General features: G+C 36.7%; 2 protein-coding genes and 1 long non-coding RNA gene across 4 annotated transcripts in view; 2 read left to right on the top strand and 1 right to left on the bottom strand.

Annotated features, from left to right (window-relative positions):
• Nucleotides 1-2,902, top strand: part of WDFY1 (WD repeat and FYVE domain containing 1) — a 32,700-nt gene extending 29,798 nt beyond the window's left edge. The window contains exon 12 of the mRNA XM_032225032.1: nucleotides 381-2,902. Within this exon, the coding sequence (XP_032080923.1) occupies nucleotides 381-440 (60 nt within the window). The 3' untranslated portion in view covers nucleotides 441-2,902. The remainder of the gene's footprint in view (nucleotides 1-380) is intronic.
• Nucleotides 1-7,795, bottom strand: part of LOC116513810 — a 13,813-nt gene extending 6,018 nt beyond the window's left edge. The window contains exon 1 of the long non-coding RNA XR_004256043.1: nucleotides 7,477-7,795. This is a non-coding gene — a long non-coding RNA (uncharacterized LOC116513810). The remainder of the gene's footprint in view (nucleotides 1-7,476) is intronic.
• Nucleotides 7,245-27,288, top strand: AP1S3 (adaptor related protein complex 1 subunit sigma 3). 2 transcript variants are annotated; one of them, XM_032225034.1, is made up of 5 exons: nucleotides 7,245-7,328; nucleotides 19,066-19,244; nucleotides 20,960-21,068; nucleotides 23,248-23,385; nucleotides 25,826-27,288. In XM_032225034.1, the coding sequence occupies exons 1-5, from the start codon at nucleotides 7,326-7,328 to the stop codon at nucleotides 25,859-25,861; spliced, it is 465 nt and encodes a 154-aa protein (XP_032080925.1). In that variant the 5' UTR covers nucleotides 7,245-7,325; the 3' UTR covers nucleotides 25,862-27,288. The 2 variants fall into 2 exon arrangements, with proteins under 2 accessions (XP_032080925.1, XP_032080924.1); XM_032225033.1 differs by lacking the exon at nucleotides 7,245-7,328 and adding an exon at nucleotides 9,509-9,838.

Genomic DNA, 27,288 nt, shown 5'->3' with positions numbered 1-27,288 from the left:
GAAGTTCCCTGAGGATGGGCTCCAGCAAGAGTTTAAAAGCTCTGAAAATTAAACTTCTGGTCCCGGTGACCAACCCAGTTTGGATTCTGCAACAGATTGCATTTTTCTTTATTAATCATAGTTTGGCTATATACATTGCATATTTGCTGAAATGTTCTATTTCCTATTTTATTCTACTATAATGTACTACCTCGACTCCCTTCTAGAAGTCTACACATGAGAGAAAGTAAGATTTAAAAGTTTCGAAGTGGCAAAGTTGCCTTGACTACGCTTACATAATGTAGCTATCACCATGCAAATATATAATTAACATTTAGAAATTTTAAAAATGCTTCTTCAGGATGTGGATCATGTGTCTTTTTTTATATCTCATTTTTCAGATTTGGGACCTGACACCAGTAGTCGGTTGTAGCCTTGCAACTGGATATACTTCCCGTTGATCTGCGTTTTTCAGAATAGTATACTGTATGCATCAAATGGATATATTCCCTCTCATATCCCTGCCACACATGCCGGCCGCTTGACTTTGAGAATATCATTTTCCTAAGATGGACATTTTTGTTTTGTGGGACAGAATCCTTGTTTAGAGCTTATGAGGAATGATGGAAGGCACCAGATACAAGTTGATGGCCTGTGGAATGAACAATAGGAAGATTTACATAACCACAAAATATCCGGCCTAGGAAGACCACTCATAGCTTGATTTACTTGTAGCATTCAGTGTGCTTTCTCTGCTGAAATTATATTGTACTGTGGCTAAGGGTTAAAATGAGTACAGTATACTGTAGTGACAACAAAACATGTTCAAAATAGCAGTAACGTATTCTTTGTAAACTGTCCCTGTAGACTAGTTTTGTCTTATGAATAGTCACTGTGAATAATGGCTCACAGACTTTGAATATAACTTTGCTAGCAGGAGGGGAAAAAATTATTTCCCAGCAGCGTTGCAATAGGAGTGTTTTGGACTGTTTTGTTTCTCTGTTACATTTAATGTTGTTCCAGTTTTAAATTGTCTACTGAGGAGTGGGTGGGTAGATCCTTGGCAAAACACTAAAAGTGGTTTCAATAATGGCTGAAGCTAAATGAGGGATTGGAATCGTACTTTTTGTATGTAGTAAAATGGTACAGTTGAGACTTGGTGAAATGGACAGTAAAGGTTTGTTGAACAGAAGCCCAATTTGTGAGGTAAAGGTATCAAGTTTCTCTAAAGGCAGTTCCAAATCAGATTTTTAATTCAATTTCAGCAATAACTAGCATTGTACCAGAAAAGCTTGCATGTGGACTGCTGCAAGTAAAAATGGTAGGAATAGGTAAATTTAATAAATAGATAAATAAGTAAATAAGTAAGTAAGTAAAATAATAGGGGGATGTGTACATTAAAATTTGTCATTACTTTTAAAAATGAAAGTACCTTGTTATAGTACAGAATTTTAAAGAGAAATTTCAGGTTGCTGCTCTTTTCATGTTGAAGGTTAAATTGTGTGACTAAACGTAGCTTTATAAAATCTGATGTAGAATCATCAACATCAATGAAGTTAAATAATTGCTAATTAAAACCGATGGGAAACATTCATTTCAAAGTGCTGCACAGATAAACTGTTCAAACTACCTTCCAATTAAAACAATTTTTTTGTATGCAAATAGTGTAATCAGACACTTTTTTTAGGGGATATTTAAAAGTAAGTGAAGAAAAAATGACACTCCATCTTTCTCAAGGAAAGTTGTTTTAGATTAATCATGAAGCTATACCATCATGTTAAAATGTAAGCCTCAAAGAATCCGTTAAAAAAGTCTTCCTTAGGGCAATACATATGAGGAAGGGAATTATATAACCTGTGGATTATATAACCTGAGGGATCAGTGTTGGAAAGTCATAAAATGGGTATAATCAATGCTATTGTTATGGAATTATTGCTTCTAAACCTCTTATATGAAACTAATTTTCAGGGAGGAACAGAGATAAAAAAGAAAGGAAGAACCAAACATTTCAGCAATATCACTATAAAATAAGGTAAATCATTAAAAAAAATGGTTTTGTTAGTGTGGTTAGAGTATTTACTTACCTGCCTTATTATGTTGTATAAAAAGGAGTTTAACTTGTTTGAGTTAAACCAGAATTAATAATTTCACCTCAGTGTCCTACCAACAATGAAACATACATCTGGGTTAAGAAAAGCATCACCTTACACAAAAGCATTTGTAGTTTTCCTCCCCAACCCTCTTAATATCCCCTTAAACTTGGGATAGCCTGCTGTCGCCAGAGAACAATATTCTCAGGTGTCAATATTTTTACATAGAGAAGGCCACCTACTGTTTTCACTTACTGTACAAATTGCACAAAAAATACCTTGAAAGATTTGGCAGGTTCACTCAAAATGATCCATCATTTTGCCAAATTTGTTCCAGGACTGAAGAATATTTTTCCTGGTTTGATATAGGTAGATAGCAAATATTATTAATATTAAAGTGGATGGTTCAAATAGATACACAAAGAAATGTTGGCAAAACACTATATTGTTTCTATATCCAATGTTGAAGTTCTTCTGATATATAGACCTGTAAACTCTACTGCTTGCTTTGGAAATAAAATGCTTTTGTGCGTTTAAGAATAAGAATAGAATAAGAATCATGTTGTACATGGTAACAAAATTGGTCCTGTACTTTAAGTGTGCAATCATTCAGATTTGACTTATTTACTATGTTTCTCCTCTCCCCCTCCCCGAATCCTTTCTTTATGGGGGAACCAGAAGGACTAATGTATTTTTGTCTGATGACCGTATTCTCGTGAAACATTGTATCTTTCATTATCTGAGAAACTGTTATTACTGTCCGTTCTCTTTTTTGTCTTAAAAAATGAAAAAAAAATATTTGACTATTATATAATAAAAATATTTCCTGTAAATTTTGCTTATTTATTTAGAAGCAACATTGGAGACTTTTCACTGTACAGTATGTGCATCATGTGTTCTAGCGAATGAGTAATGAAAAAAATTGAAATTGAATGGAAGAAATTCAGAAATTATAAAAATTTCCTAATTTAAGGAACTTGTGTTACTCTGGAATTTGGATGAGACTTGAAAGTTGTATGATTAAGCAATGGCAGAAATCAAGCCCTTCAAGCTATTGGCTGACATCTGGCATACTGGGATGTACTGGGATGCTAGGCAATAGGAATAGCAAGTATATGTATGCTGGAGGTTCCATATAACAATGAAAAAAAGGAGCTGATGAGGAAGAAAAATCTATAGGGGACATAATAAATGGCAGCCACAAAGAAGAACTTGGGAGACATACAAATTGAAACGTGACAAGTCTAAAAGCACACAACCATTATAATAAACATTTGTTAGATTTATAAGATTACCAACCAGAGACAAAACAGCTAGATGATATTCCTTCAAACAGGGAATTTGCAATAGTTCTTCATTCCTATTTTTACCATACCTTTCACAGTTTTCCTATCTACCCTAATCTGATCTCACAAGAACTTTGGAGGAATTGTCAGAAGTCCCCCTAAGGCTTTGTGAGACCATATGCAGTCCTGTGCTTTAGACTGCATTCATCCTAATTTAAACTGACTCATTCTCTAAATGAACAGCTGAATAGGAGTAGGTGGGAGTTTTTATACAAATTGAAACAAGCATTTTCATTTGTTTTGGGATTAAATGGGACTATTTAAGCCTTTTCAGTAGTAGCTCCGACCCTTTGGAACGATCTCCCCGTGGAGATCCGTACCCTCACCACCGTCCAGACCTTCCGCGCAGCTCTTAAGACCTGGCTAGCCCATCAGGCCTGGGGATAAAGATAATCTGTCCCCACCCGAATGATGAATGAATGTTGCTTACTATTTTACTTTTATGTATTGTTTGCGTCTATTGTCTGTACCCTCCCTTCCTTATTTTATGTAAGCCGCCCTGAGTCCCCTCAGGGAAAAGGGCGGCCTATAAATACTAATAAAATCCTAAATCCTAAATCCTAAATCCTATTTTCTTCCAGATAAAAATGGTTTGAGGAGAAGAAAGGGAAAAATGTAAAGAATATAAGTGACTGAAGGAAAGGCCCTGGGTAGATCAAGGCAGCTGTTCAGAGGATAAGGTCTATTGGGCCTTTGATAGTGGCCCTATCCTTGGACTGCAAGACGATCAAACCGGTCAGTCATAGAGGAGATCAACCCTGACTGCTCTTTAGAAGGCCAGATCCTCAAGATGAAACTCAAGTACTTTGGCCACTTAATGAGAAGGAAGGACTCACTGGAGAAGAGCCTAATGATGGGAAAGACTGAGGGCAAAAGAAGAAGGGGCAACAGAGAATGAAGTGGCTGGATGGAGTAACTGAAGCAGTAGGCGTGAGCTTAAATGGACTCCAGAGGATGATAGAGGATAGGAAGGCCTGGACGAACGTTGTTCATGGGGTTGCAATGGGTTGGACAAGACTTCCCAAGTAACAACAACAAGGACAGGGTGGAAAGAGAAGGCTTTTGGAAGATGGGGGTGGATTCATGGGAGTTGCCCTGCTGGAGCATGGACAGTGATGACAGCTGGGAAGGTGGGAGGGAAAGTAATGGGATGCTTCACTGGGAGATGTTGAGGGAACTCCAAATTATCCATGGCAAGATTTTTTTTTCCCATTCCAAACCTATATCAGCAAACATTCCATGTTTGAGTTCTGCAAAACTCAAAGTAACCAAACAGACTAAAAACAGCAGAATCTATAGCTATGATTTTGTTTCAGGATATAAGCAAAGTATTTCCCCCATTAGGTGCAGTTCCCTAATAGATACTTCCTTTTAGATTACTACATGGTATGTAAGGAGTGGTTGGAATTATGGACTGAATGACCCTCCCCCCTTCAACTTTTTGATTATGAGTCTAAGTAAATAGAAAATTTGACTGTCAGAAAGCACCAGCTCCTTTTTATTTTTCAGAATGAATTTGGGCCCCAGAGTTATCACAGGCATTCTAAAACAAAAATAAAGCTGGTGGTTGAAATTCCAAGCTTTGTCTGAAAATGGGTGCAACTAACTGAAAAGTATGCAGAGAGGGGTGGGGAGATAAGCTAAGATAGCTGTGCACATTCTGTGAAATGGAGTAATCTGACAAGCTTGTGTGCTTTGTATTAAGTAGCAGCTATTTTATTTAACCTCTCAAAAGTTTCAAACATGCCCACCAGCCAAAAGGTTGCTTAGTAATGCGGTATAGTTTCAGCTATTTTTAAAATGAAAGGAATGAAAAAGAACACTTTCAAGAAGGAAATCCAGTTCAACTAGAATATCTGGATTTATGACCAGTTTGTGGCATGGCTTTAAAAGCATAACATTTAATTTAAAGCAAAGCCTTTTACCTTAACAGGCTTGGCCACATGGCATAAGCCCAAATAAAATATAGTTGCTATTTTGCACTTATCAGAAGAATTATGCTAAAACCACACACAAACTGAACTGGCAAACCACTGACTTTTTATGTTACATAGAGTCATAACAGACCTTTTTGCATTTGGTAATATGTTTTTAGAATACACTGTAACTAGACTCCCAATCGCAACAGTAATAAATATAATAGAGTCATTCACTTAGGATGTTTATCCTCACAAAATATATGTTTATCCTCACAAAATAAAATATAAATATATTTCAGTTTCTGTCACTTCAGCCAGTAAAGGTAATTATCAAGGGACTACAAGAATTGTAATCAGTGGTGGGATTCAAATTTTTTTACTATTGGTTCTGTGGGTGTGTCTTAGTGGGCATAGTGTGGCTTGGTGGGCATGGCTTGGTGGGTATGGCAGGCGAAGGATACTGTAAAATCTCAATTTCCTCCAGATCAGCTGAGACTTGGGAGGCAGGGAATAGATGGGGCAGAGCCAGCCAGAAGTGGTATTTGCCAGTTCTTCCAAACTACTCAAAATTTCCGCTACCAGTTCTCCAGAACTGATTAGAACCTGCTGAATACCATCCCTGCTTATGTAACTGCTTATAATTGTAATTGCTAGATTCCTTACTCCTATCATTTAATAATTAAATTTCAGATTTAAACCAACAATATTCAAGTGTCCAGAATATATTATAATTCTTTATTGGCAAAATCTGGACTTTTGAAATAATCCAAATATTTGTAGTATTGCAGGTAGAAATTTCCCAGTTATGTACCCGTCTCTTTTTCTCTGAACCTGCTTCCAGAAATACTCATCTCCCCTTAAAAAAAAGGCCCCATCTCTGGAATTTGCCTTCCGAACTTTTTTGACTATAACCTATATTGCTGGATTGGGCCCTTGTCCCACCAGGATCAAAGTCTGCTGTGATATGGCCAGCCAACAGCACAAGGACGCCCACCAGTCCAGCAGATTACCTTCAGAAACGTTCACAAAGCCCTAAAATCAAATAGCTGTTGATCCCTATTGCCTCCAGGAAGTCACCCGGCTCTTTTATGAAGCTAGAACCCGTGTATGTAAACTCAAGGTAAACCTCACCAAACTCAATTGCAGAAAATATGACTTCAGCAACAGAGTGGTCAACGCCTGGAATGCTCTACCTGACTCTTGTTACATTCTCAAGCCCCCATAACTTTAACCTTAAACTTTCTACTGTTGACCTCACCCCATTCCTAAGAGGTCAGTAGGGTTGTGCATAAGCGTAGTCCCTGTCCTACCGTCTCCATTTATTTGAACCCATTTCCTGTGTTCTTATTCATGTTTATTCTTATTCCTGTTATCTTGTGACATGAGTGACAAGCTAAATAAATAAATAAACAAACAAACTACCAACAAGAAACTCAGGTATCAGTCTTTAAACGTTAAAGCAAATGTGCATTCGTATCAGGAAAAGACATCTTCCCAATGTCTGGAGCTGGTCAGTCATCCGCAAGGTACTTGCCCTCGCATTTCTCTCTTACAAGGCTTATCCACACCCTGGAGCTAAATGGAGCCTATAAGTTCCTCCGGTCCGAGGACGTCCTTACATTTACGTTCCTCTGTACAGCGCCCTGAGAGAGAGAAAGTGAAAACCGGCCCCACGGGCACTTTGGGATTCTTTCGGGGAAACTCGGCTTGCGAACGGCGGCAGGCAGGCGTCGCTCGTAAATTTTCCATTCACCGATTCGGGAGAGCGCCCTCTCCCGCGTGCCCCCGAAGTGCCCTTGGGGCGGTTGCCCGAGTTGCACGGGAGGCCAGGCGGAGGAGGGGAGGAGGAGTCAAGAACTTTCAGTTTAGGGCATGATGGGAAAGCGGAGCGAGCGACTGGAAATTCACCTGTGGCGCCGGGGGGAGGGGGGAGACCCGCATCGGGCGGGCGGGGGGGAACGAACCTCCGGGGAAGCGGGTCTGCGGCAGCCATGGTGAGTGGTGGGGAGCGACTGGCGGGAGAGGGAGGGAAGAGAACCTGCGCGGGAACTCTGTGGACAGAGGAAGGATCTCACCTGTTGAAGTCAGGTGAAGCCGCAACCTTCCGAACGGAGCGGCGGGCGGGTAGGGCTCGAGGCTTACCTTTAACGTCCCGCAAACTCAGCAAGTTCTAGGGGCTGTTCCGTTCGAGTGGGCTCGCTGGGCTGGGGTAGCGATGGATCGCATGGGAGGAATAAGACACATTTTAGGGAACTTGATTCTCCCATTGGCCGCTCCGATTGCTTTTCATTGCCCTTCCTGTTCCTGCTTCTTCGTAGCGCGAAGGTTAATTCAATTCCCATTCTGCGCCCTGCAGCAAAAATCAATAGAAGAGAAGGACGGGGCAAAGATAAGTCGCTTATCTTTGAAAAGTCTCTCCTTGCTTGTTGCTTAGTCAATATCAGGCTGGAAGGAGGGGGGTGGGTGGGAAAAGAAATCGTAGCCGACCTCCTTTGGTTTTAATTTCTTAAATCAACCACTGGCAGTATTTGCTAAGTGCAAATACTATATTTAGCTAAGCTAAATCATACTACATTAAATTTACTGGATTGGCTGAGCTGCATCATTCATGGCACAAAGCCAGAATTGGTGGATTGGTTGGTGAGTTGGTTGCAGATTATGAAAGTTATATAGAAAGGACATCAAAAGTTTAGAAGTACAGTAGGTATGGGAAAGATTAACTCTACTTTGAGTCAGCAAGTGATGAGCAGGTATTTAGCTAAGCCATTCATCAACTCTAGCATTAGGGAGGGGGAAAATCAAGAATGTAAAAAATACCTGTTACAAGGTTGTGGCTGGGTTCACAACTAGGCTAAAAAAAACCACCATTGTCTGTGGTTCACTGTATTCTGTGAACCCAACCCAACTCTGTTTTTGATGTCATTCAATCTAAATTTATCTCCTCTTTTGAAAATGTTGTTAGTATAATAGATGATTGGTATGCTGCAGACATAATATACCAAGACTTTCAAATAGTCTGGCTTTCAAAAAATGATAAATAAGAGCCAAATGACACTATTGTTAGAAGATTTGCAGCTGGCTGAATGACCACACTCTAAGAATGATCCTAATGGTTTCCTCTTAGTTGTGGGGTTCCACAGAGCTCTGTCTTGTGTCTTGTTACATTTTTATCAGTCTCTTGGATGAGGAAGCTAAATAAATGCTAAGTAGACTTAAAGGTAGGATGGTTAATAATTAAGAGGAGAGAAGGAATTAGAAACAAAAAAAAAAACTAGACAAGTGTGCTGAAATAAATAAGAGGGAACTTAGTTGAGAAACATAAACTTCTGCAACTGGATAGGCAAAAGAGATGGGGAGACTTCGCAGCAATTTACGGTATGTGAAAAGAATCTGATTCTTGTTGATCACAAATTCAATGTGTATCACCAGGGTGAAATAGCTGCTACAAAGGCAAATGACACTTTAAGGTACATTTGAAAGACCTAATGTTCACGTCATGGGAAATAACTGTCCCAACTCTACTCTTCCATGATTAGATCCTACTTGGAATACTGAGTCCTGCTCTGGTTACAAATAAGTTTGGTCTAGTGGTTAAGGCACCGGGCTAGAAAGCAAGAGACTGTGAATTTAAGACTCGCCTTAGACATGAAGGCCAGCTGGATGACAGTCCAGTGGGTTCCTACCAGTTCAATCCGGTTCAGCGAACAAGTAGTGGTATGCCAGCCTGGGTTGCCGCTGTCACCACCACCATTTTTTTTAGTTCTGCGCATGCACAGAACAATTTCCATTGAATTGTGCATGTGTGCGCGTGAGCTGTGTGCATGAACGAACCAGCAGTAACACCGACTGAAACCCACCCCTGGGCCAGTCACTCTCTCTCACTCCATCTCACCTCACAGGTATTGTTGTGGGAAAAACAGGAGGAGGAGGGTGTTTTTGATATGTTCACTGCCTTATGTTTGGAAAAATAATAAAGGTGGAATATAAATAAAAAGAACAATTATAAATGGGAGCAAATTTAGAAGAGTAGTATCACAATGGTGATTCATCTGAAAACCAAACTATATATATAAAAAACAGATTATAGATATGTTTAACATATAGAAGAGATGCCCAAAGAAAGATAATAGTTTTCAGCTGTGTGAAGGGCTGTCATTTGGAAGATCATGGGATTTATTTTCTATTGACCCAGTGGACAGAACCAGAATACAAGGAAGTATATTCAGGCTACAGATTACTCGATTTACAAGCTCTTGGTTAGTGGAATAGATTGATACAGATTGTGCTAGTTTTTCTTCATTGGAAATTTTTGAATACAGATTGTTTGAACATCTGTCATACAGGCTGTAATGGATTCTTCACTGAGTTGGGGGTTGAACTTGATGCTATCATCCACTTGTGAAGAGGAGAATGTCAATAAGCAATGGTTTGAGATACTCAAAATGCCCTTAAAATGTCAGCTCTGACCCTACCACAAGGGGAAGGAGGATTTTTTTTCCAGCAGGTGAGGCTTGCCTTGACATAGTTCTCCTGTTCATTCTATACTTTTGCTAGAGTTTTGTGTTATGGAATTCATATATGAAGAAGTCCAGGAATTTGTACTTCCTTAACAGATTTTATGATGTTTGTTTGGTAATAGTGAAGCAAAGGTTCATTTTGCTTCCCCAGAATGGGGATAGGAAAGTTGATAAGTATGAAAGCAGTCAAGGAGAGAGAAGGGGGGGAAAGGAATGTTGAGCAAATTAAGAGGTGACCAAGTGATTAGGATGATTGACTACATTCTAAGCTCAACTCTGGCCAATGGTCTCAGCTCTTAGTCCAACTCTTGATTAAATTTAGTTCAACTCTTCAGCTAAGTCTACTCAATTGGAGCAGGTTTGCCTCAAGGACAGGAAATGATGGATTTTGACCTTTGATTTGGATGTTGTAAATGTTTTTATTTGCCCTTTTGTGTAAGGTGACCAGATTTTCAGATTGGTAAAGAGGGACACCTTTGACCGGGGGGGGGGAAGGGGGGGCTTGATTAAAAATTTTATATGAAGCAACAAAATTTTTCATACAACGCAAAAATAGTATTGTAATATTTTTTTATTTCAACATAACTACAATTTACAAATATAAATTGTAACTGTTGCCAAACATCCAAATTTTGATTCATGTGACCATGAGGATGCTGCAACGGTCGCTAAGTGTGAAAAATGGTCATCAGTCACTTTTTTTCAATGCCATTGTAACTTTGGTCACTAAGCCCATTATACCACTTTTCTTGCCACAGTTCTTAAGTGAATAACTGCAGTTAATAAGTTAGTAGCATAAGTGAATCTGGTTTCCCCATTTGACTTTGTCAAAAGGTGATTATATGACCCCAAGACACTGAAACCGTCATAAATACGAATCTGTTGCCAAACATCAAAATTTTGATCGCTTGACCATGAGGATGCTGCAACGGTCGCTAAGTGTGAAAAATGGTCGCTAAGTGTGAAAAATGGTCATCAGTCACTTTTTTCAATGCCATTGTAACTTTGGTCACTATACCACCTTTCTTGCCACAGTTCTTAAGTGAATAACTGCAGCTGATAAGTTAGTAACATAAGTGAATCTGGTTTCCCCATTTGACTTTGTCAAAAGGCAATTAAAATGACCCCAGGACACTGAAACCATCGTAAATACGAATCTGTTGCCAAACATCAAAATTTTGATCGCGTGACCATGAGGATGCTGCAACGGCCGCTAAGTGTGAAAATGGTCGCTAAGTGTGAAAAAGGGTCATCAGTCACTTTTTTCAATGCCATTGTAACTTTAGTCACTATACCACTTTTCTTGCCACATTTCTTAAGTGAATAACTGCAACTGGTATTTTGTATTTTGGATAGAATCTTTTTTTAAATAGTCTAAGACAATTAAAAAAAAGAATCCACACAGAATAAATGGAAGTAAAACATTTCAAAGTATTGTGCATAGAATTTTTAAAAATGGTTTCACTTCAATTTATTTTGGATAGAATCTTTTTTTAAATAGTCTAAGACAATTAAAAAAAAGAATCCACACAGAATAACACTATTTTAAAAAATCCTATGCACAATAAATAAAATATTATTTCAAAATACATTAAAAAATAAAAGAAAAAAACCCAGCTCACTTACCAGCAGGCACAAGTGAGCATTCCAAGTCAATCCAGAATGATGTAGATGTTAATACAAAGAACTGAGCAAATTTAAATGGTGAAATTAGTCAGGGAAATATTTTTCAAAGAAACTTTGCCACTATTTTTTCCACACGAGGAGACCTCCAACCTCTGTGCCCCTCCCCTCCAGAAAATCCAGGAAGTAACACTCGTGGCTTCTCTAGCCAAGTATTTCCTGGAGCTCTACTTGGTCATTTTTTCTTATAAAATGAGGTAAAAGGGGCGCGGGGGGTCCGTTTTCTTGCTTTAATGTTTTAATTATATCTTCAATGAAAGTACTGAGACAGAGAGAGAGAGGTTAGACAGGGTGTCTTTTGTCTTGCCCCCGTTAGAATTTCTTAAGCAAATCCACTGGGCTTTCAACATGAAGCCAGAAAATCGGGACTTTTTAAAAATGGCCCGGGACACGGGACAAATTGTTATAAAGCGTGACTGTCCCGCTGAAATCGGGACGTCTGGTCACCTTACTTTTGTGTATTGAACTTGTTATATACAGTAGGGTTCACATACTTTGTACAATTAAAAAGCCCAACTCTGTCTTTTTCTGAGATGTTACAGCGGTTATGAAGAACAAACAAAAGAGCCTAGGAAAAGACACAGCGGCTGTAAGCTGTAAAAGACACATGCATCTCATTTTATATTTTTCTCTTCAAATTTCATTTTCTGCATAGCCTTAATAATTTTATTCTTCTTTGGTCATTTTTGGGGGAGGAGGACAAAAACGTATTTGAAAGTTATATACACAAAAATAAATGAGTTGAACAAAACATTACTCAGATTTAAAGCTTGGGAAGAAATGAATGGCACTTACACATTGTTCAAAGGATATCTGTCAAAAGTGTTTCAGTTCTTTCCAATGAACAATAAAAGCTGTGAATAGGAGCCACCTATACTGGATCCAGGGAGAGGCCTGCTCAACCAGCTTGCTGATTTTTTCAGTGTGGCAATTAAATCTGGGGGAAAAAAGCAGTTTCACCAGAGCCAATTTTTCAGTTCTAATTATATGTGTGAGAATGAGTTTTTAAGAAAGGGAACTGCTGACTTAAGATTTACTTAGATTTATTTATTAGTGTCCCACATAGCATCTGGCACCTAAGCAAATATTTCATCTATTAAGTGTTTTTCCTTCTAAACTAAGAATACAAGAGTTGTCTTGATGAATCAGATAAAACCCTGTAGATTAGTTTTTTTATTTTAATCAGGAACTGGCCAGGTTCTGCCTGAAAGTGTTTGCTTTTTCTCCCAATTGAAACCCATAGCAATTTTCCTCAACCTGATCCCCTCCTGATATGATTGGCGACAACATGCATTGGGGGATATTGGAAAGATTATGGCTGCAAGTTAACACTTCTGGAACATTTCTTCAAAGCGTGTTATAATTTGAAAGTAAAATATTTTGGAATACAGAATTTCAGGGAAAGGCTGGAGAAAAAAAATTTTTTTGATTCACCACAGGCTATTAGGCATGTTATTTCTCCTTTTGCATATCACAGTCTGCCTTTTGATTATTAAAACAAATTCAAATTGACTAGATTTCAAAGTCCTTAACTCCAGGGGACATATAATCTCTGTAGAAGGCTAACAGAATAAACAGCATGCCATATCTGTGGGTAAGGAGGCACAGCTAATGCTAGCTGAATAAAAGAAGCAAGGCTTGATGCTCCTAGATGTAATAATCCAAAGGAAATCCCTAGATTTGCGTCTTCTATTATTTGATCCCATTTATCATATGAAACAGCTGATTATCTGAATTCTTTCTCTTGTGCCCATCAAGAGTTTTCTATCCATCTATAAGAACATATGTTTGCAGAAAAGTTATTTTTTCCTTTCCTACTCATTAGTCTTATCAATAGTATAGTTCTTCCTCTTCTTTGATTCTGGGGTTGCTTTTGTTTAAAGCACTTTCCTTAAAAACTTTTAATACTTATTATTTTATTAGTGAACCTATCTTTTTAAAATGGATTACTTAATGAAAGAATAGTTGTAGCTTGGGGTTAGATGGTTGGGTCCCTGGTGCTCTCTGAGTTTGGTGATTTTCTTGCAGGTGTTTGATAAGGTTTCACTAGGTAAATCATCATTGTGAGCAAGTCTGCAAGAAAACTAAGCTCTAAAAGCACCAAGGACTCCACATGGATTACTTAATCAGTCAAAAATAGTGGGAGAACCTGGCAACAAAGATCAGCTAATTTTGGTATGGATAATGCTTATCTGTGTATTAAGGAGGCACTGTTCTACTTAGCATCTTCTCAGATATAAAATATAGCATGGCAACTCTAGCAGCAAAAAAAGGAAAAAATATTGTTGAAGGCACATTATAATTTCATTACTTCCTTCAAAATGCAGTATTCTGAAATTTAAACAAGACAAATTTGCCTCTCCATATTCCTCCCAGTGATCACTTACTTAAATCTGTGAAGGGTTAAATCAGTGGTTTCCAATCTTTTTTTGGCCATGCTCCACTTAACCATCTCTAAAATCCTGGTGCCACCCCCCCCCCTAAGGTGACATATAATTCATACTTTACTCAAAAAGTGAACTCTACTCACGCAGAGGAATCCTAAAAGGCCATTTACTTGGTTTAAACAAGGTTCAAATTGCTCCCTCCCCCCCCCCATGGGGCAGGGGCCCCATGTTGGAAACCACTGGGTTAGATACCCCTTTTAGAGGTTCAAGAGTTTCTAATGTTGACGTTCTTCTATTTAGTTTTTCGTCTGTGTCTCCCTTTCTTCCTGCCAACTGCTCGTATCCTATCCCATCAAGGTGAAATTTTTGTCTCTGTTCCAGTTTTTCTTTCCTTCACTTATGCTTCTGTCAATTCTTTTTCATACATTTATGAACCCAAATTTGTACCTTCTGTGTATAATTTGCTGTACCATGCACATGATATACATTTATCTTGTTTCCTGGTATCATAGCTTGATTTATTAACTAAACCTGCTTTGTACAAAGAAACACAAATTGATCTGAGGTCCTTTGAAGAGATTCCATTGTTTTCAGACTCAAAATTGAAAACAATTTTGAACTGAATCTGAACTCTTTGAAAGCCTTGTGAGTAATTCGGTAATTCAGAAGGCTAGAGAAAGGTCAATGCAAAATCAAATAGTCACATTCCTTTTTATTTTCCATACAGAGAAACTGAGTTACTGGTAGGATAATCTTCTAATAGAAGCAAGAGATCTCTAACTAGAATGGATAGAGAGAATGATGCTGAGTCATGTATTATGTCCCCCCTCTTCTCTGTTCCTTGTTATCTTCTTCTAATCTACACAAGAACCCTTGAAGAGTTTGAAAGAAGCCAATCAAAGAAAGGGTTATTGTTTATGACAAATGTCCTGCTGATATAACAATTCTTTGTCCCTCAAAAATTGTGAAGTATCCAGCATTTCTTACTAGGAAAAATACTTTGAAGAAGGCATATCAACTCCATTCTGATTCTGTAGTTCTTGGTAATCATGCAATTCTTGGTTGCCATGAATGCTTTTTTGTTCGCTTTTGTAAAAATAATAAGGCCAGTAGACACAATATTATGTTCTATTTTAGAAAAAGCAGATCTTTTTTTTACCAAAATGAATCCTCTACAGTTAAACTTATCATAAATTAATATTCATCTTTGTGTCAATTATGGTTTCATTAAATTGCTGGTTTTCTTTCTTATCCCCCTTCCTTTACTTTCAAGGTAGTTTGCATTCTTGTTTTCAGTTGCATCTAACTCAAAAGTCTTCATTATAATTCAAAATATTGGCTACAATTGACACCGAAAAACAGAAGCTTGGCAAACTTGATATTTAAACAGCAAGGATGTTACAAACATTTTAAAAACTGGATTGACACGAATACCACCTTCGTATTTATATTTAAATGAAGGTTGGGTATATCAGCTGGATTTTGTAAATTGAATTTCACTGACAGCCACAAGGAGAGAAAATGAAATTTCATTTGTGCTCTCAACTCAATTGATAGTACTTACCACACAAATGAGCAATATAACACATGCTTTTCTTTTTGTCATGTGGCCTTTTTCCAAACGAGGGGCATCTCAACATTATGAGCTATTTTTATCAGAGCATAAAACAAATAGGATCTCATCTGTCAACAAACAGAACAATTATACAAAATTTTTATTCTTTTAAAAATGCTTAAAAGTGCTATGAAATATGTAGTGACTGGGAGGGGAAAAAGAAAATCTACTTTTTAAAAGCTATTGTAGTTATAGTTTTATTATAGCTATTATAGCATTAATTGTGTCTTTTCTTTTATCTATGTATAGCATCAAAATGTTGCCCATAATCAGTTCTCTTTTAATGCTGATAATCTAAATCTATTGGCCAGAAACCTCATTGAGGTACAAGAGCCCAAATCAATTGATCAGAGGGTTACAGTCTCTCTCTTGATTATGTCATTGCCATAGAAAGACAGAGAGAGAAAGGCACAGTCTGTTCTCCAATTACATCTTTGAACTTTCATATTGGCCCTTGATATATACAAACTGAACAATATTATCACTCAGGCACTAAAAGGTCTTGTTGAAATGGGAGAGCCCTAAAATGACTCACTACTTAAACCAATAACACACCTTGTTTCAAAACCAGTAAAACGAGGCCCAGAACACAAGGCAAGGATAAAATTACTAAAGTTTTACTTGTTTGTTGATTAAAAAAATCTCATTTAGTTATATTTTATGCTCACCTAGTAAATGCTAAAAGAAATGAGATAGGAAGAATTGTTGTAAGCCACAGAAATTCAGATGATACTTCCTCTATTTTTAATTGGCTTAATAGGCATAGGGAAAGAATCATAGCATCATGGGGGGAATGCAGGTCAGTTCTTGAAAACAGATTTACTGATTCCAATTCTCCATTTTTTGTCAATTGCCCCTTGTGAAAATATAAGATCACTATATGTGAAATATGAATGTTATTGTTGCTGTTGTTAAATTATTTTTAAAAATATAACTGTTTTTTATTCTAAAATAATGGGGCAGTGTCCTAAAGACAGACTTGAAGGTATCCAGAAATCTGAAGAATTAATATGTTCTAAATGATATATAAGCTTTCATACATACATCTTTCAGATATGTGGATTTCAGTTTCTAGAATTCTTAGCAATTGTCACGCTAATTATCTGAAAGTTGAACTCACATTATTTAAAGGATCCATAGGTTAGGGAAAGAAGTTTCTATAACATGAAAAATAAATACATAAATAAAATATCGAGAAAAAAATCATCCATAAAAATAAGGATAGAAACAAAATTATCTAGCACCATGGCAGATAAAGTTTTCTTCCCTTGCTGACACTAAAATGTTTGAGAAGGGCTCCCTAGCAGAATTAGGATATTTATGGGTCTGATACATAGAAAAAACATCCTTTGGTGTTATCTAGTTAATATTTTCAGGGTTAAAGCCCATTTTGAATTAGCCTGAAACCAAATAAGTGATCTCATCATTAGTGTAATTTCACCTGGCTGTAACTGCTAAACATCTAATACCTACACTGACTTGGTTGAAAGCCCCAGGTCATTTTCAGAGACATCCATAAGAACAGTATTCTGTAATAATAAAGCTGGGAATGTACTTGAGGAAGCACTAATAACATCAGACATCTTAACCCAAATCACATGTAGCTCAAGCCAGTCATAACTGGTGAAAGGCACTTCTGGCCACTAACAGACAAACTGGATCAAGCACTACCTTAATCAGCTCTTGCTGTTTCATAGCACTGATATCTGGTAATGATTCAATTTCGATATCTGGGAATTATGACTCAATAGTTTATCTCATTGAGATTCATCATCCATTTATAGATCCAAATTATTACTGAATCCATAAATGATATCTTCATCTTTTCAGCTTCACCTATGTCAAGGAGAAAGAAAAATTAGAATTAAAGTAATCCACACATTGGGAAAAACTTACAATAAATCAATACACTGTTGTTATTGTTAGTTGCAAAGTCATGTCTGACCCATCATGACCCCGTGGACAATATTTCTCCAGGCCTTCCTGTCTTCTACCATTCTCTGGAGTCTATTTAAGCTCATGCCTACTGCTTTGGTGACTCCATCCAATCACCTCATTCTCTGTCTTCTCCCTTCTTCTTTTGCCCTCAATCTTTCCCAGGTTTAGGTTCTTCTCCAGTGAGTCCTTCCTTCTCATTAGGTGGCGAAAGTATTTGACTTTCATCTTCAGGATCTAGTATTGATTTGGCTTCTAGAAGGCCAAATCAATACATAGCTATCCTAATCAATTCTTTGGTTCCATGATTCAAGGACTGGCTCTAATTTTGTCATTTTTCAATGTAGTTGCATCCACTTATGTACTAAATAATTATTTATAACTCAACACTTCTACTCTATAAATATAAAATACATAAAACTTAGTGACAAGGGTGCTAAACTTAGAGTGGCAAGTACTGTTTTCATGAAGTTGTGAAATATATTGGGTGAACTGAAGCTCAGCCACTGAATCAAAAAGGTTTTATAATTATAAGCTTGCAATTGGGCAATCTGCTTATAGGGTTACCATCTAGTTGGAGAGAGGGGGATTAAAATGGGAATTCAAATAAATTGGAAGAATTTTTCACATTACAATATCATAATGGCAGGCATCATTTTAAAAAAACAGATTTAAGGGAAGGTGTTCTAATATTAATGATAGAAATAGCATTCTTCATCTCGTGAAGAATGAAATGATGTTCAGACCCTCTTGAACCCCCAAACTTGTGGTTTTTAATAGTTTACCTAGATGATGAATGATAGATTTTAAAATATTGAGTTTGCAAGTTGGCAAAGGGTTCATTGGAACTAGCAAAATGTGTATTTTGTTAGCAACTAGTTTACATTGCATTGGTGTGTGCGTTTTTCAGTGGGGTTATTTGATATCAATTCATTGTCATGGCAGAAGTCCAATTTATGGCAGAAAATGCTAGAAAATTAAAAAGATCTTTTGAAAGGTTTTCTATGTGACTCAAAGTGGAAACAACCAAAAGTAAATGAAACCCTGCTATCAGGTTACACCTTTATTTTATTCAAATGTTGAAGACAGCTAGTTGGATTTGGTTAAAGTTTACAGAAGCTAAATTAGTTTAGAATTCAAACATAGGTAAAATGTGTTTTGTACTTGCTTTAGGTCTGATATTTTGTATATATTTTTGTTTAATTTGATTGTTGATGCTTTGCCTTTACTGCATATTTGCACATCGATGTTATGATAATACACACGGCAGTGTTGTGCTGTCATTCCTTCCATCGCTTTTCTTTGGAAGCTCAGTTCTTTTTTCAAAGGTCACAGCGGCAGTAAAAGGGCTGACCATCTCAGATAGAAATTGTAGATGTTGAAGATATAGATATTTGAAGACTATCATGCCAGGGAAAAGAGGGTAAGTAGCAAAATATACCCGCCCTTTTTTTTTACACTTTTGATTAGTAACAAGCAAGATTCTCCGTGGATATATCTGCCCTGGTAACAAGCTGACTTTAGAAGAAAAGAAAAACTTGTGGCACTTTCTACACTTCTGTCCCTATAAGCAACTTGTTTTTTTTTATTCTAGATACATTTTATCCTGCTGTTCAGCCGACAAGGGAAATTAAGACTTCAGAAATGGTTTATTACACTTCCTGAAAAGGAAAAGAAAAAAATCACCCGAGAAATTGTGCAGATTATTCTGGCTCGGAATCAAAAAATGAGCAGCTTTGTTGACTGGAAAGATCTCAAACTTGTTTACAAAAGGTGTGGGAAGTTTTATAAATCATCTTTTTATATACTGCAGGTCATTTCCATGTATGATAAAAAGGGAAGTACATGCTCTGTAAGTCAAGTCTAGAGTGCTGATAAATAGCAATTCACTAGACTGAAGAACAACCACATGAGTTCAGTTTCATCTTCTTTAAAAATTTATTGTTTCTTGTGGAAAGAGAAAATTTAAAGGAACTGTATCAGCATACTGAAGAAAAATCGACATTCAGGGATTCCTGTTAGCTGAAGGAAGGGTTGGATAACCTTTTCAAGTCAGTGACAATACCCAAACAACCTTGTACAGTGTTTCTCAACAGCAACATGCTTAAGATGCATGGACTTCAACTGTGGTTGAAGAGCTGGTTGCGGAATTCTGGAAGCTGAAGTTGCTGAGACTGAGAAACAATGACCTGGCCAGCAGACATTTTATTTCCAACCTTAACCCTTGCTGATATGATGAAAAATCATTCGAGGGCTTTTATGTGTGACAGTTTTTTCTCTTATGTCAATGGTGGGATTCAATTTTTTTTACTACCAGTTCTGTGGGCGTGGCTTTGTAGGAATGGTGTGGCTTTGTGTGAGCATGGCAGCGGAAGGATATTGCAAAATTCCCATTCCCTCCCCACTCCTGGTGGAAAGTTACTGCAAAATCCCCATTCCCTCCCCACTTCACTAACCTGCTTTCCAGCTCTGTTCTCCTGTTCAGGCCAACAAAAGAAGATCAGATGGGATGATCAGCCTATTTGCCAGTTCTCTGAACTATTCCAAATTTCCGCTGCCGGTTCTCTAGAACTTGTCAGAACTGGCTGAATACCACCTCTGTCTTATATATATATATATATATGCCTATACTATTATTTCATGGTTTTTAATTTGTACTTTCCTAGTAAATTCTGCTGTTAAACTTGTGCGATAAAATCTCAGGATGTCCTGGAACTGCCCCATGGAATACTCAAGAGCAAACTCTGGGCTAATTAGGAAGATATTTAGACTTAAACTTAGAATAACTTTATTGTCACTTTGAATGTAGACTAAATGGCATACATTAAAATGTAATTTCATTGCATACAGCTCTCAAAGGGTCTCCACCACTAATATACAGTACATCAACATGACAAAATAAATACATACATACATACATACAAAATTATGCATATACCCACATATATGACATCGATAAACATGGATTGCTCTAACTTACCTTAAAGCAGTCCATTTATTCAAGATCAGAAAACAGCATGTAATTTTCATCATGACCTTGAAAGAGCCGAATAAAAGCGTACTGGGATATGAATGTGGGATTTTTTTTAAAGAGATAATTTCCCTTTCTTTTAATGAAGTAAATTGTTTTCCTAAAAACTATACCGATATGAAAATATTTAAAATATTATTTGGGACTGATATTCATAAAGCATTAAGATATATGGAGCTATGTTAAAAAGTAAAAAAATAGGTTGGTATACCTCAGATCTTAGAGAAAAAGGTGAGATATTTTGACAGATTATTGTGCTGAGTTCTAGACTTACTTCATATCTACAAAACTGATATGGCACCTCTTGTTTTCATAATCACTGATAAACACTTTTCAGAATGCTTTTAAGACAAATTATGTTATGATGTACTGTGCAAGGCAAATTGAAGAAAGAACAAAACTGATAATTTAATATATACTAATGGTCATGTTTATTTCTCCTCATTTTATAATTTAGGTATGCTAGTTTGTATTTCTGTTGTGCAGTAGAAGAAGAAGATAATGAACTCCTGACCCTAGAAGTTGTCCATCGTTATGTAGAGCTATTGGACAGATATTTTGGCAACGTAAGCTTATTTCTTTATTCTTGCTCCATAAATAACTTTCTTTCAATCTATTCTGATAACAAGTTTAACATGATTGTTCTTGGCAAATTGTGGTTTGTGATTTAAAATATGGCTAAAATCTAACCAATCAGGATTTATTCCACAAGCCTATAAGTGAATCCAGTCATGCTATGATTTTTTTTCTTTAGTGGAAAGTAGCTATGCAGGCAGGGACATGGTGACTCAGTGTCTAAAATGCTGACTTGTTGATCAGAAGGTCGGCAGTCAGCGGTTCGAATCCATAGTACTGTGCAACCGAGTAAGTCCCATTACTTGTCCCAGCTTCTGCCAATCTAGCAGTTTGAAAGCATGTAAAAATGCAAGTAGAAAAATAGGGACCACATTGGTAGGAAGGTAACAGCATTCCATGTGCCTTAAGCGTTTAGTCATGCCGGCCACATGACCACGAAGATGTCTTCTGACAGCGCTGGCTCTTCAGCTTTGAAACAAGGATGAGCACCGCCCCCTAGAATCAGATGTGGATAGGGAACCTTTACCTTTTACCTTTAGGTATGGAGGCATAGAAACACTGAGTACTTTGAAATTGTTTTAATTCTGAGGTTTTGACAAGATAGAAATACTTTTGGTGCACAATCTGTCTGTTTGGAGAGATAGTTTAGCTTATTTGCAATTTATTATATTTTAATTATATATTTCTAAGACTTATTAGTTGTCCACTGGTCAGGACAGTATAGCAAAAAGATATCTCACATAAAATCTATAAAAATCAAGTTAAAATTAATGGACAATCATTTGTTCCCTGAAGGATTATATGTGAACTTTTTTTTTATCCAAGGTTTCATAATGTCAGTAGTATAGAGTATATTTGACCAAATGAAATTCATAAGCCTGCCTTTCTAGTAAGAGAATACTGCACCTGGTTGCAATAATTTTTCATGCTCTTAAGAATAGACTATTGGAATGTGTAATTTCTGAGGCAACTTGAAAATTATTTAGGAACTTCAACTAGTTCATAATACAGCTGGTAAACATCTTGCTAGCAAATATCTGCAGAAAAACATATAGATAATTATTAAATATTAGTTATTGCTTTATCTTCTAAGACAGTTTCATATACCTGGCTTCTCCATTTTTTATTGCTGGAAAAATGCTAAAATATTACGGAGAAGATGAAGTCTAAGTGAAGACCTTCCTCGTATTTCCATCTTAGAAAATGATGTCATTTTATAGTATATTGCCAGTGGACTAATCACCTGTCATAAAAATTAAAGCTTTTTATAGCATATTGTACAGCCAATAGTTTCACACTGTAACAGCATTATGGAAGACTATATAACCAAGGCTTCAAAAGAACACCACTTCTTATCAACCTGCTTGTGTATCTGGAAGTATATTGTATCCTATCTTTTTCCTTGATAAGGGAGAACTGCTCATTTACACATGTGATTATTTTGTGCACCTCAGTTCTTAATGCAATATTCTTCTCTATAAACACTCAATATATAATGTCCGAATATTGAAGGGCTAACTTGTTTAAAGCTCTCTCCCTCCAGAAATTAATTTCTGTATACACTTCCAATTCATGCTAAAACAAATACATTGCATAATATGTTTCCTTTTCATTTGGTTTATTATGCCAGCATGTTACAGTACCCATGAATGAATTTGAAGAAAGGTCAGCTTGTCTATAAAAAAGGCAGAAATAATAGGCAGTGCATTTCCTTTAGAAGGCCTTTGATAAAACCAAACTCTAGGATTTTATTTCTAGAAAAGTGTGACAAGGATTGCAGCCTCTCAACAGTTAGGGACATAAAATGATCTTGAAATGTCACATAGTCCCTAATTATTTCAACTTGAAACCACCAAGGTACATTTAATTGTATATACCCTTTGTTCCCTGTAAATGCATTTATAAACAAAAGAGAGTTTTGATGGGTCTGAACAATGGTGAAAATCAGCCGGTTCTATCTGGTTCGGGTGAACCAGTAGTGGCAGTGGCAAGATGCTCTGCCCACCCACCTGGATGTCATTATGTCCCTTTTTTATGTTCTGCGCATGCGGTGAAGGTCCTGCGCATGTGCGGAAGCATGCACACTGACATTTGCAAACTGGTAGTGAAGGTAAGTTGATTTAACATATTCAGTAGACTCTAAATATTTATTTCTCTAATCCTTAACAGGTATGTGAACTGGATATTATTTTCAATTTTGAGAAAGCATATTTTATACTTGATGAATTTCTACTGGGCGGGGAAGTTCAAGAGACATCCAAAAAATCTGCGGTGAAAGCCATAGAAGATGGTGATATGTTACAAGAGGTAAGGCAGAAGACAGAAGAAAACAAATCCCTCCCTTTCTCTCCTTTTAAAAGAATATTATTGTCCTACTTATTATTACAACAGTAAAGATGAAAACAAAACAAAAACTATGGAAAAATAAAAATAATCTTTCAAAAGTTTTCCTAACTCAGAAGGAGGTTCCAGCTTTGAATTTTGGCATGCTAAAAATGCCAATGGATGGTGAGAATTCATTCAAAGAAGATCAAACAAAGGTGGAAGCGGTATTCTGAAAGTCTGTACACTATAAGTGTCAGCCTCCACAAGATATTCTCTACATTTATAAAAACCACTAATACTGGAAATTAGGTCAGTTATTTATTATCCAGTTTGAAGGCTATGGGAGTTGATGAAATATCCATAGAAATATGGCAAGCAACAGAAGAATCTATAAAATGTCTAACCAAAGGCCAGCTAATCAGGAGAAAGACCTAGTGGCTGGAAGATTAAAAGAAGTGAGACTGCATATCAATACTAAACAGAAAAGACTTCACAGAATGAGCAAATATTCACACAATATACTTAATTATACATGCTAGAAAAATAATGCTTTGGACCATCCAAAACAGATGACAGTCCTATATGGAAGCAGAGATGCCAGATATTTGACTGGCTTTAGAAAAGCCCAAGGAACAAGAGAATTATTGCTGTTGCCAGCTAGATAATCAAGAAAATCAAATAATAATAATAAAAGTTCTACAAGTGCTTGATTGATCATAGAAAGGCCAATCATATGTGTCAATATGGAATGTACAACACACACACACAATTCTGTAATGGATCCCTAATGGTCAGTTCAAACACTAAAATGCATAGCCTACTCTTTAATTTATCGAGTGTTTTCAAATACTTGCTTTCATGGCCAGAATTGAGTAAAAAGGGATTAAAAGAGGCAGGACTATTTTTTCCAATCTGTTAAAGAGAGATAGGACTCTTTTTCCCAACATGATAATTATAATTACTATCAGCTGTATAACTTAATACTTAGATACCCTACTTATCCATAATAGCATGTACCTATAATGTTATGGAAAAACAAGGTATAATGTGTGAAACAATCTTCTCATTTGTTCCGCAATTCAGCTGAATATGTAACATAGTAAAATTAGTCTCAATGGGACACAAGCACACCATTGAGACTGATTTGTTCACAAGTAATGCTAGATTTTTTTTAAAGTATTGGGAATGACTGTTGTGGTAGTAAATTACTAAATGCTTCCATAGAAGCATCTAAAACGAACCCAGATCAAACCAGGTCAGAACAAACAAATTTTGTTGACTAAATGCTAAATATGCTGATAATCCATTTTTAATCCAGAGACAAGATTGTATCTTGAGACTCTCAGTGTTTTAAAAAATGCTTAAGTTGCCAGGCTGCATAGAAACATAGAAAACTGTTCTGACCCCCTCCTCCATCCAGTAATGAAAGCTAAGACAAGCTTAACTGGAATGTACTTTTAATAGCAAGAAGCCAAAATCTCGGTGGCTGAAAGCCAAGCAAACAAACAGATAAGGACCTTGGCAGCAAGTCAGACAAACCTTGGCAGCAATCCAGCCTGCCAAGTTAGTTACGTTCTCTTTAGTCAATGCGTTGACTTCTACAAGAGGGGCGTGTCACAAGCAGTCTTTTTTATAGTCTGGAGAGGAGCCTAATGACCACCAGCTAAGCACAATTACCTCCTGTAATTGCGTAATTGTTCCTGACGCCGAGTAGCTCTTCGATGGCGTGTATCCAGGAACAACTCACTGCTGGCTTCTGGATCACTCTCTCTTGTCTCCTCCCTACTGGTCCAAGGCTCAGGCGCCACCTGGTGGCCAACCAGTCTCTCTGCGCCCTGCTCGGAGTCGAAACCCTGTCCAGGGTCCTTCATATCCTCCAGGGCCGACTCATAGGGCCCCTCGCTGTTGGAGTCTGGTGGCAGCTCCAACGGCTCCTCTGGGCCACAACAGAAAACTGACAGCAGAAAACAACCTAATGGTTCATCAATTCTGCCTTTTGAACGTTTTTTTTTTCATTTTGTGTTTAATTTATTCATTTTTTTAATTATATTTTAATTTTTGCCAGATGATGGACATGTATTTATCTCAAGCATGATTGTAGTTTGGTGAAAGAAAACATTAGAATTATTTGATTGAAAGATTATGGATTTTATTAACAAAATGTTTCATGTTCATAAGATTCATGATTTCAAAACTACTTATTTTACTTTTGTACTGAAAGTGAATAATTTTAACATTCAGAATTAGTCTAGAGAAGATTAAGCTAGTGAGAACAGAATGAGTCTATTAATAATGTGATTTTTTTTAGCTTAGCAAATTAGTTTCAGTTATCTGGTTTTGAATGGTTGATTGTTCTTACATTATGAATTCTATGTGTAACTTCTGATAACTGAGTTTTTTTCTTGACTATTCTTTGTTGCAGACAATGGAAGAATATATGAGCAAGCCTGCCTTTTAAATCAAAGCAACAGAACCAGCTAAAGGGATCATGTAACATGGCATAACATCTCTTAAGTGCCAGCTTTTGTTTAAAATACACATGTCCCAAAATTCTAAAAGTGATATGTTATCTATGCAACTGTCAAGATGAAGGTCAGCCACATGCTGTCAGTATAGCAGCACATGTATATTATACTTCACATGAGTTTATTTTAATTTAATCTTTCTTGGCTGTCTAGATTGAAAGTTTTATGGAAACTCTTACTATCGGTTTTTTTACTTCTAAGAAATTGATACTAGAATCTTTGAAGGATATATTTATGACTCTGGACCAATTTCTGATCAATTCAATATAATTTTGTAAAAACAAAATTGTTATGTGATCATTTCTTCTATATTAATAATAATACTTTTACAAAACATATGGTGTTGATAGATTTAATTTTTAACTTGTTTTGACAGCAAATGTCCTGGACTGTAGATAATTTAATACATTATAGTCCTTTGTGTTGAGGTAAATCAATTTCTTACAAGATTGAATACAAATTTTTGCCAAGCATTCCTTAATCAGCATTTCTGCAAGCTGAAAGAGAGCAATTATATCCCAATTTAGATAATTTTTTATCCTGGCTTTGAGCTTCTTCAGTGAAGCAATAAATTGGAATGGCTGAATTTTATCCTTACAGCTGTAGACCTACAAACATATAAGTGCAGTTGTACAATGGCTAGAGGCTTCCTTGAATTATTAGTCAATTTACTGCATCAAGGCCTTTTATAGATTTGGGAGGGATGGGGATGTCATCTTATTAGAGACTCCATTTTTCTAAGGTTTCCCATGATAAAAAGTTGTCATGGAATATAACTATCAGTCAGATTGAACTTCTTTGAATACTGTAATCAAATTAGCTGGAGTGTACCAAGTACTATAGTCTGAAGAGATGGGTGGCATATAAATTTAACAAAACAAACAAAGAAACATTTTCCAAGAACTTCTCCCTTCAACCCTGGACAATGAAGAGTGAAAAGCAACGCCTCTCAGTTTATCATCAGATTCTGATGGTGAAAGCCTAGAAAATACAAAACTGAACAAATTGTTACAAAATTCTTGAGCATATGAGGAGCACTCCTGTAGGTATGCAGTCATGCACATGATATAAGAACTGTTTACTAAGATTCATTTTTAAAGGCGACAGTCCTCTAATTATGAGAAATAACTTGTTTGAGAAAAGAGAAACATAGGAGACCAAGGTTATGTAAAAAATTAAATTAAATGACAAATCCCTAGTAATGCCACTAGCAACATCTGATCAGAGAGAGAGGGGAGCGAGGGAGGGAGAGGGAGAGGGAGAGGGAGGAAAAGAGAGAAAACAGGATGAAGGTTTCAGCAGAAAAGGATGTTCTGAATTTCTGTTTTGTCTTTCAATTGGTTTTTTTGGAGAGGACAGA

Source organism: Thamnophis elegans, chromosome 10, assembly GCF_009769535.1.
Source record: "Thamnophis elegans isolate rThaEle1 chromosome 10, rThaEle1.pri, whole genome shotgun sequence".
NCBI lineage: Eukaryota > Metazoa > Chordata > Lepidosauria > Squamata > Colubridae > Thamnophis > Thamnophis elegans.
The sequence above is the reverse complement of the archived record's forward strand: the minus strand, read 5'-3'. Positions and strand labels throughout refer to the sequence as shown.

Bases quoted from the DNA above. Each gene is read 5' to 3' on its own strand.
- AP1S3 (XM_032225033.1), top strand. From the start codon at position 9,788: ATGTCAGCTCTGACCCTACCACAAGGGGAAGGAGGATTTTTTTTCCAG. The intron at 19,245-20,959 runs GTGTGGGAAGTT...TTTATAATTTAG, and splicing joins CTCAAACTTGTTTACAAAAG to GTATGCTAGTTTGTATTTCT. The intron at 21,069-23,247 runs GTAAGCTTATTT...AATCCTTAACAG, and splicing joins TGGACAGATATTTTGGCAAC to GTATGTGAACTGGATATTAT.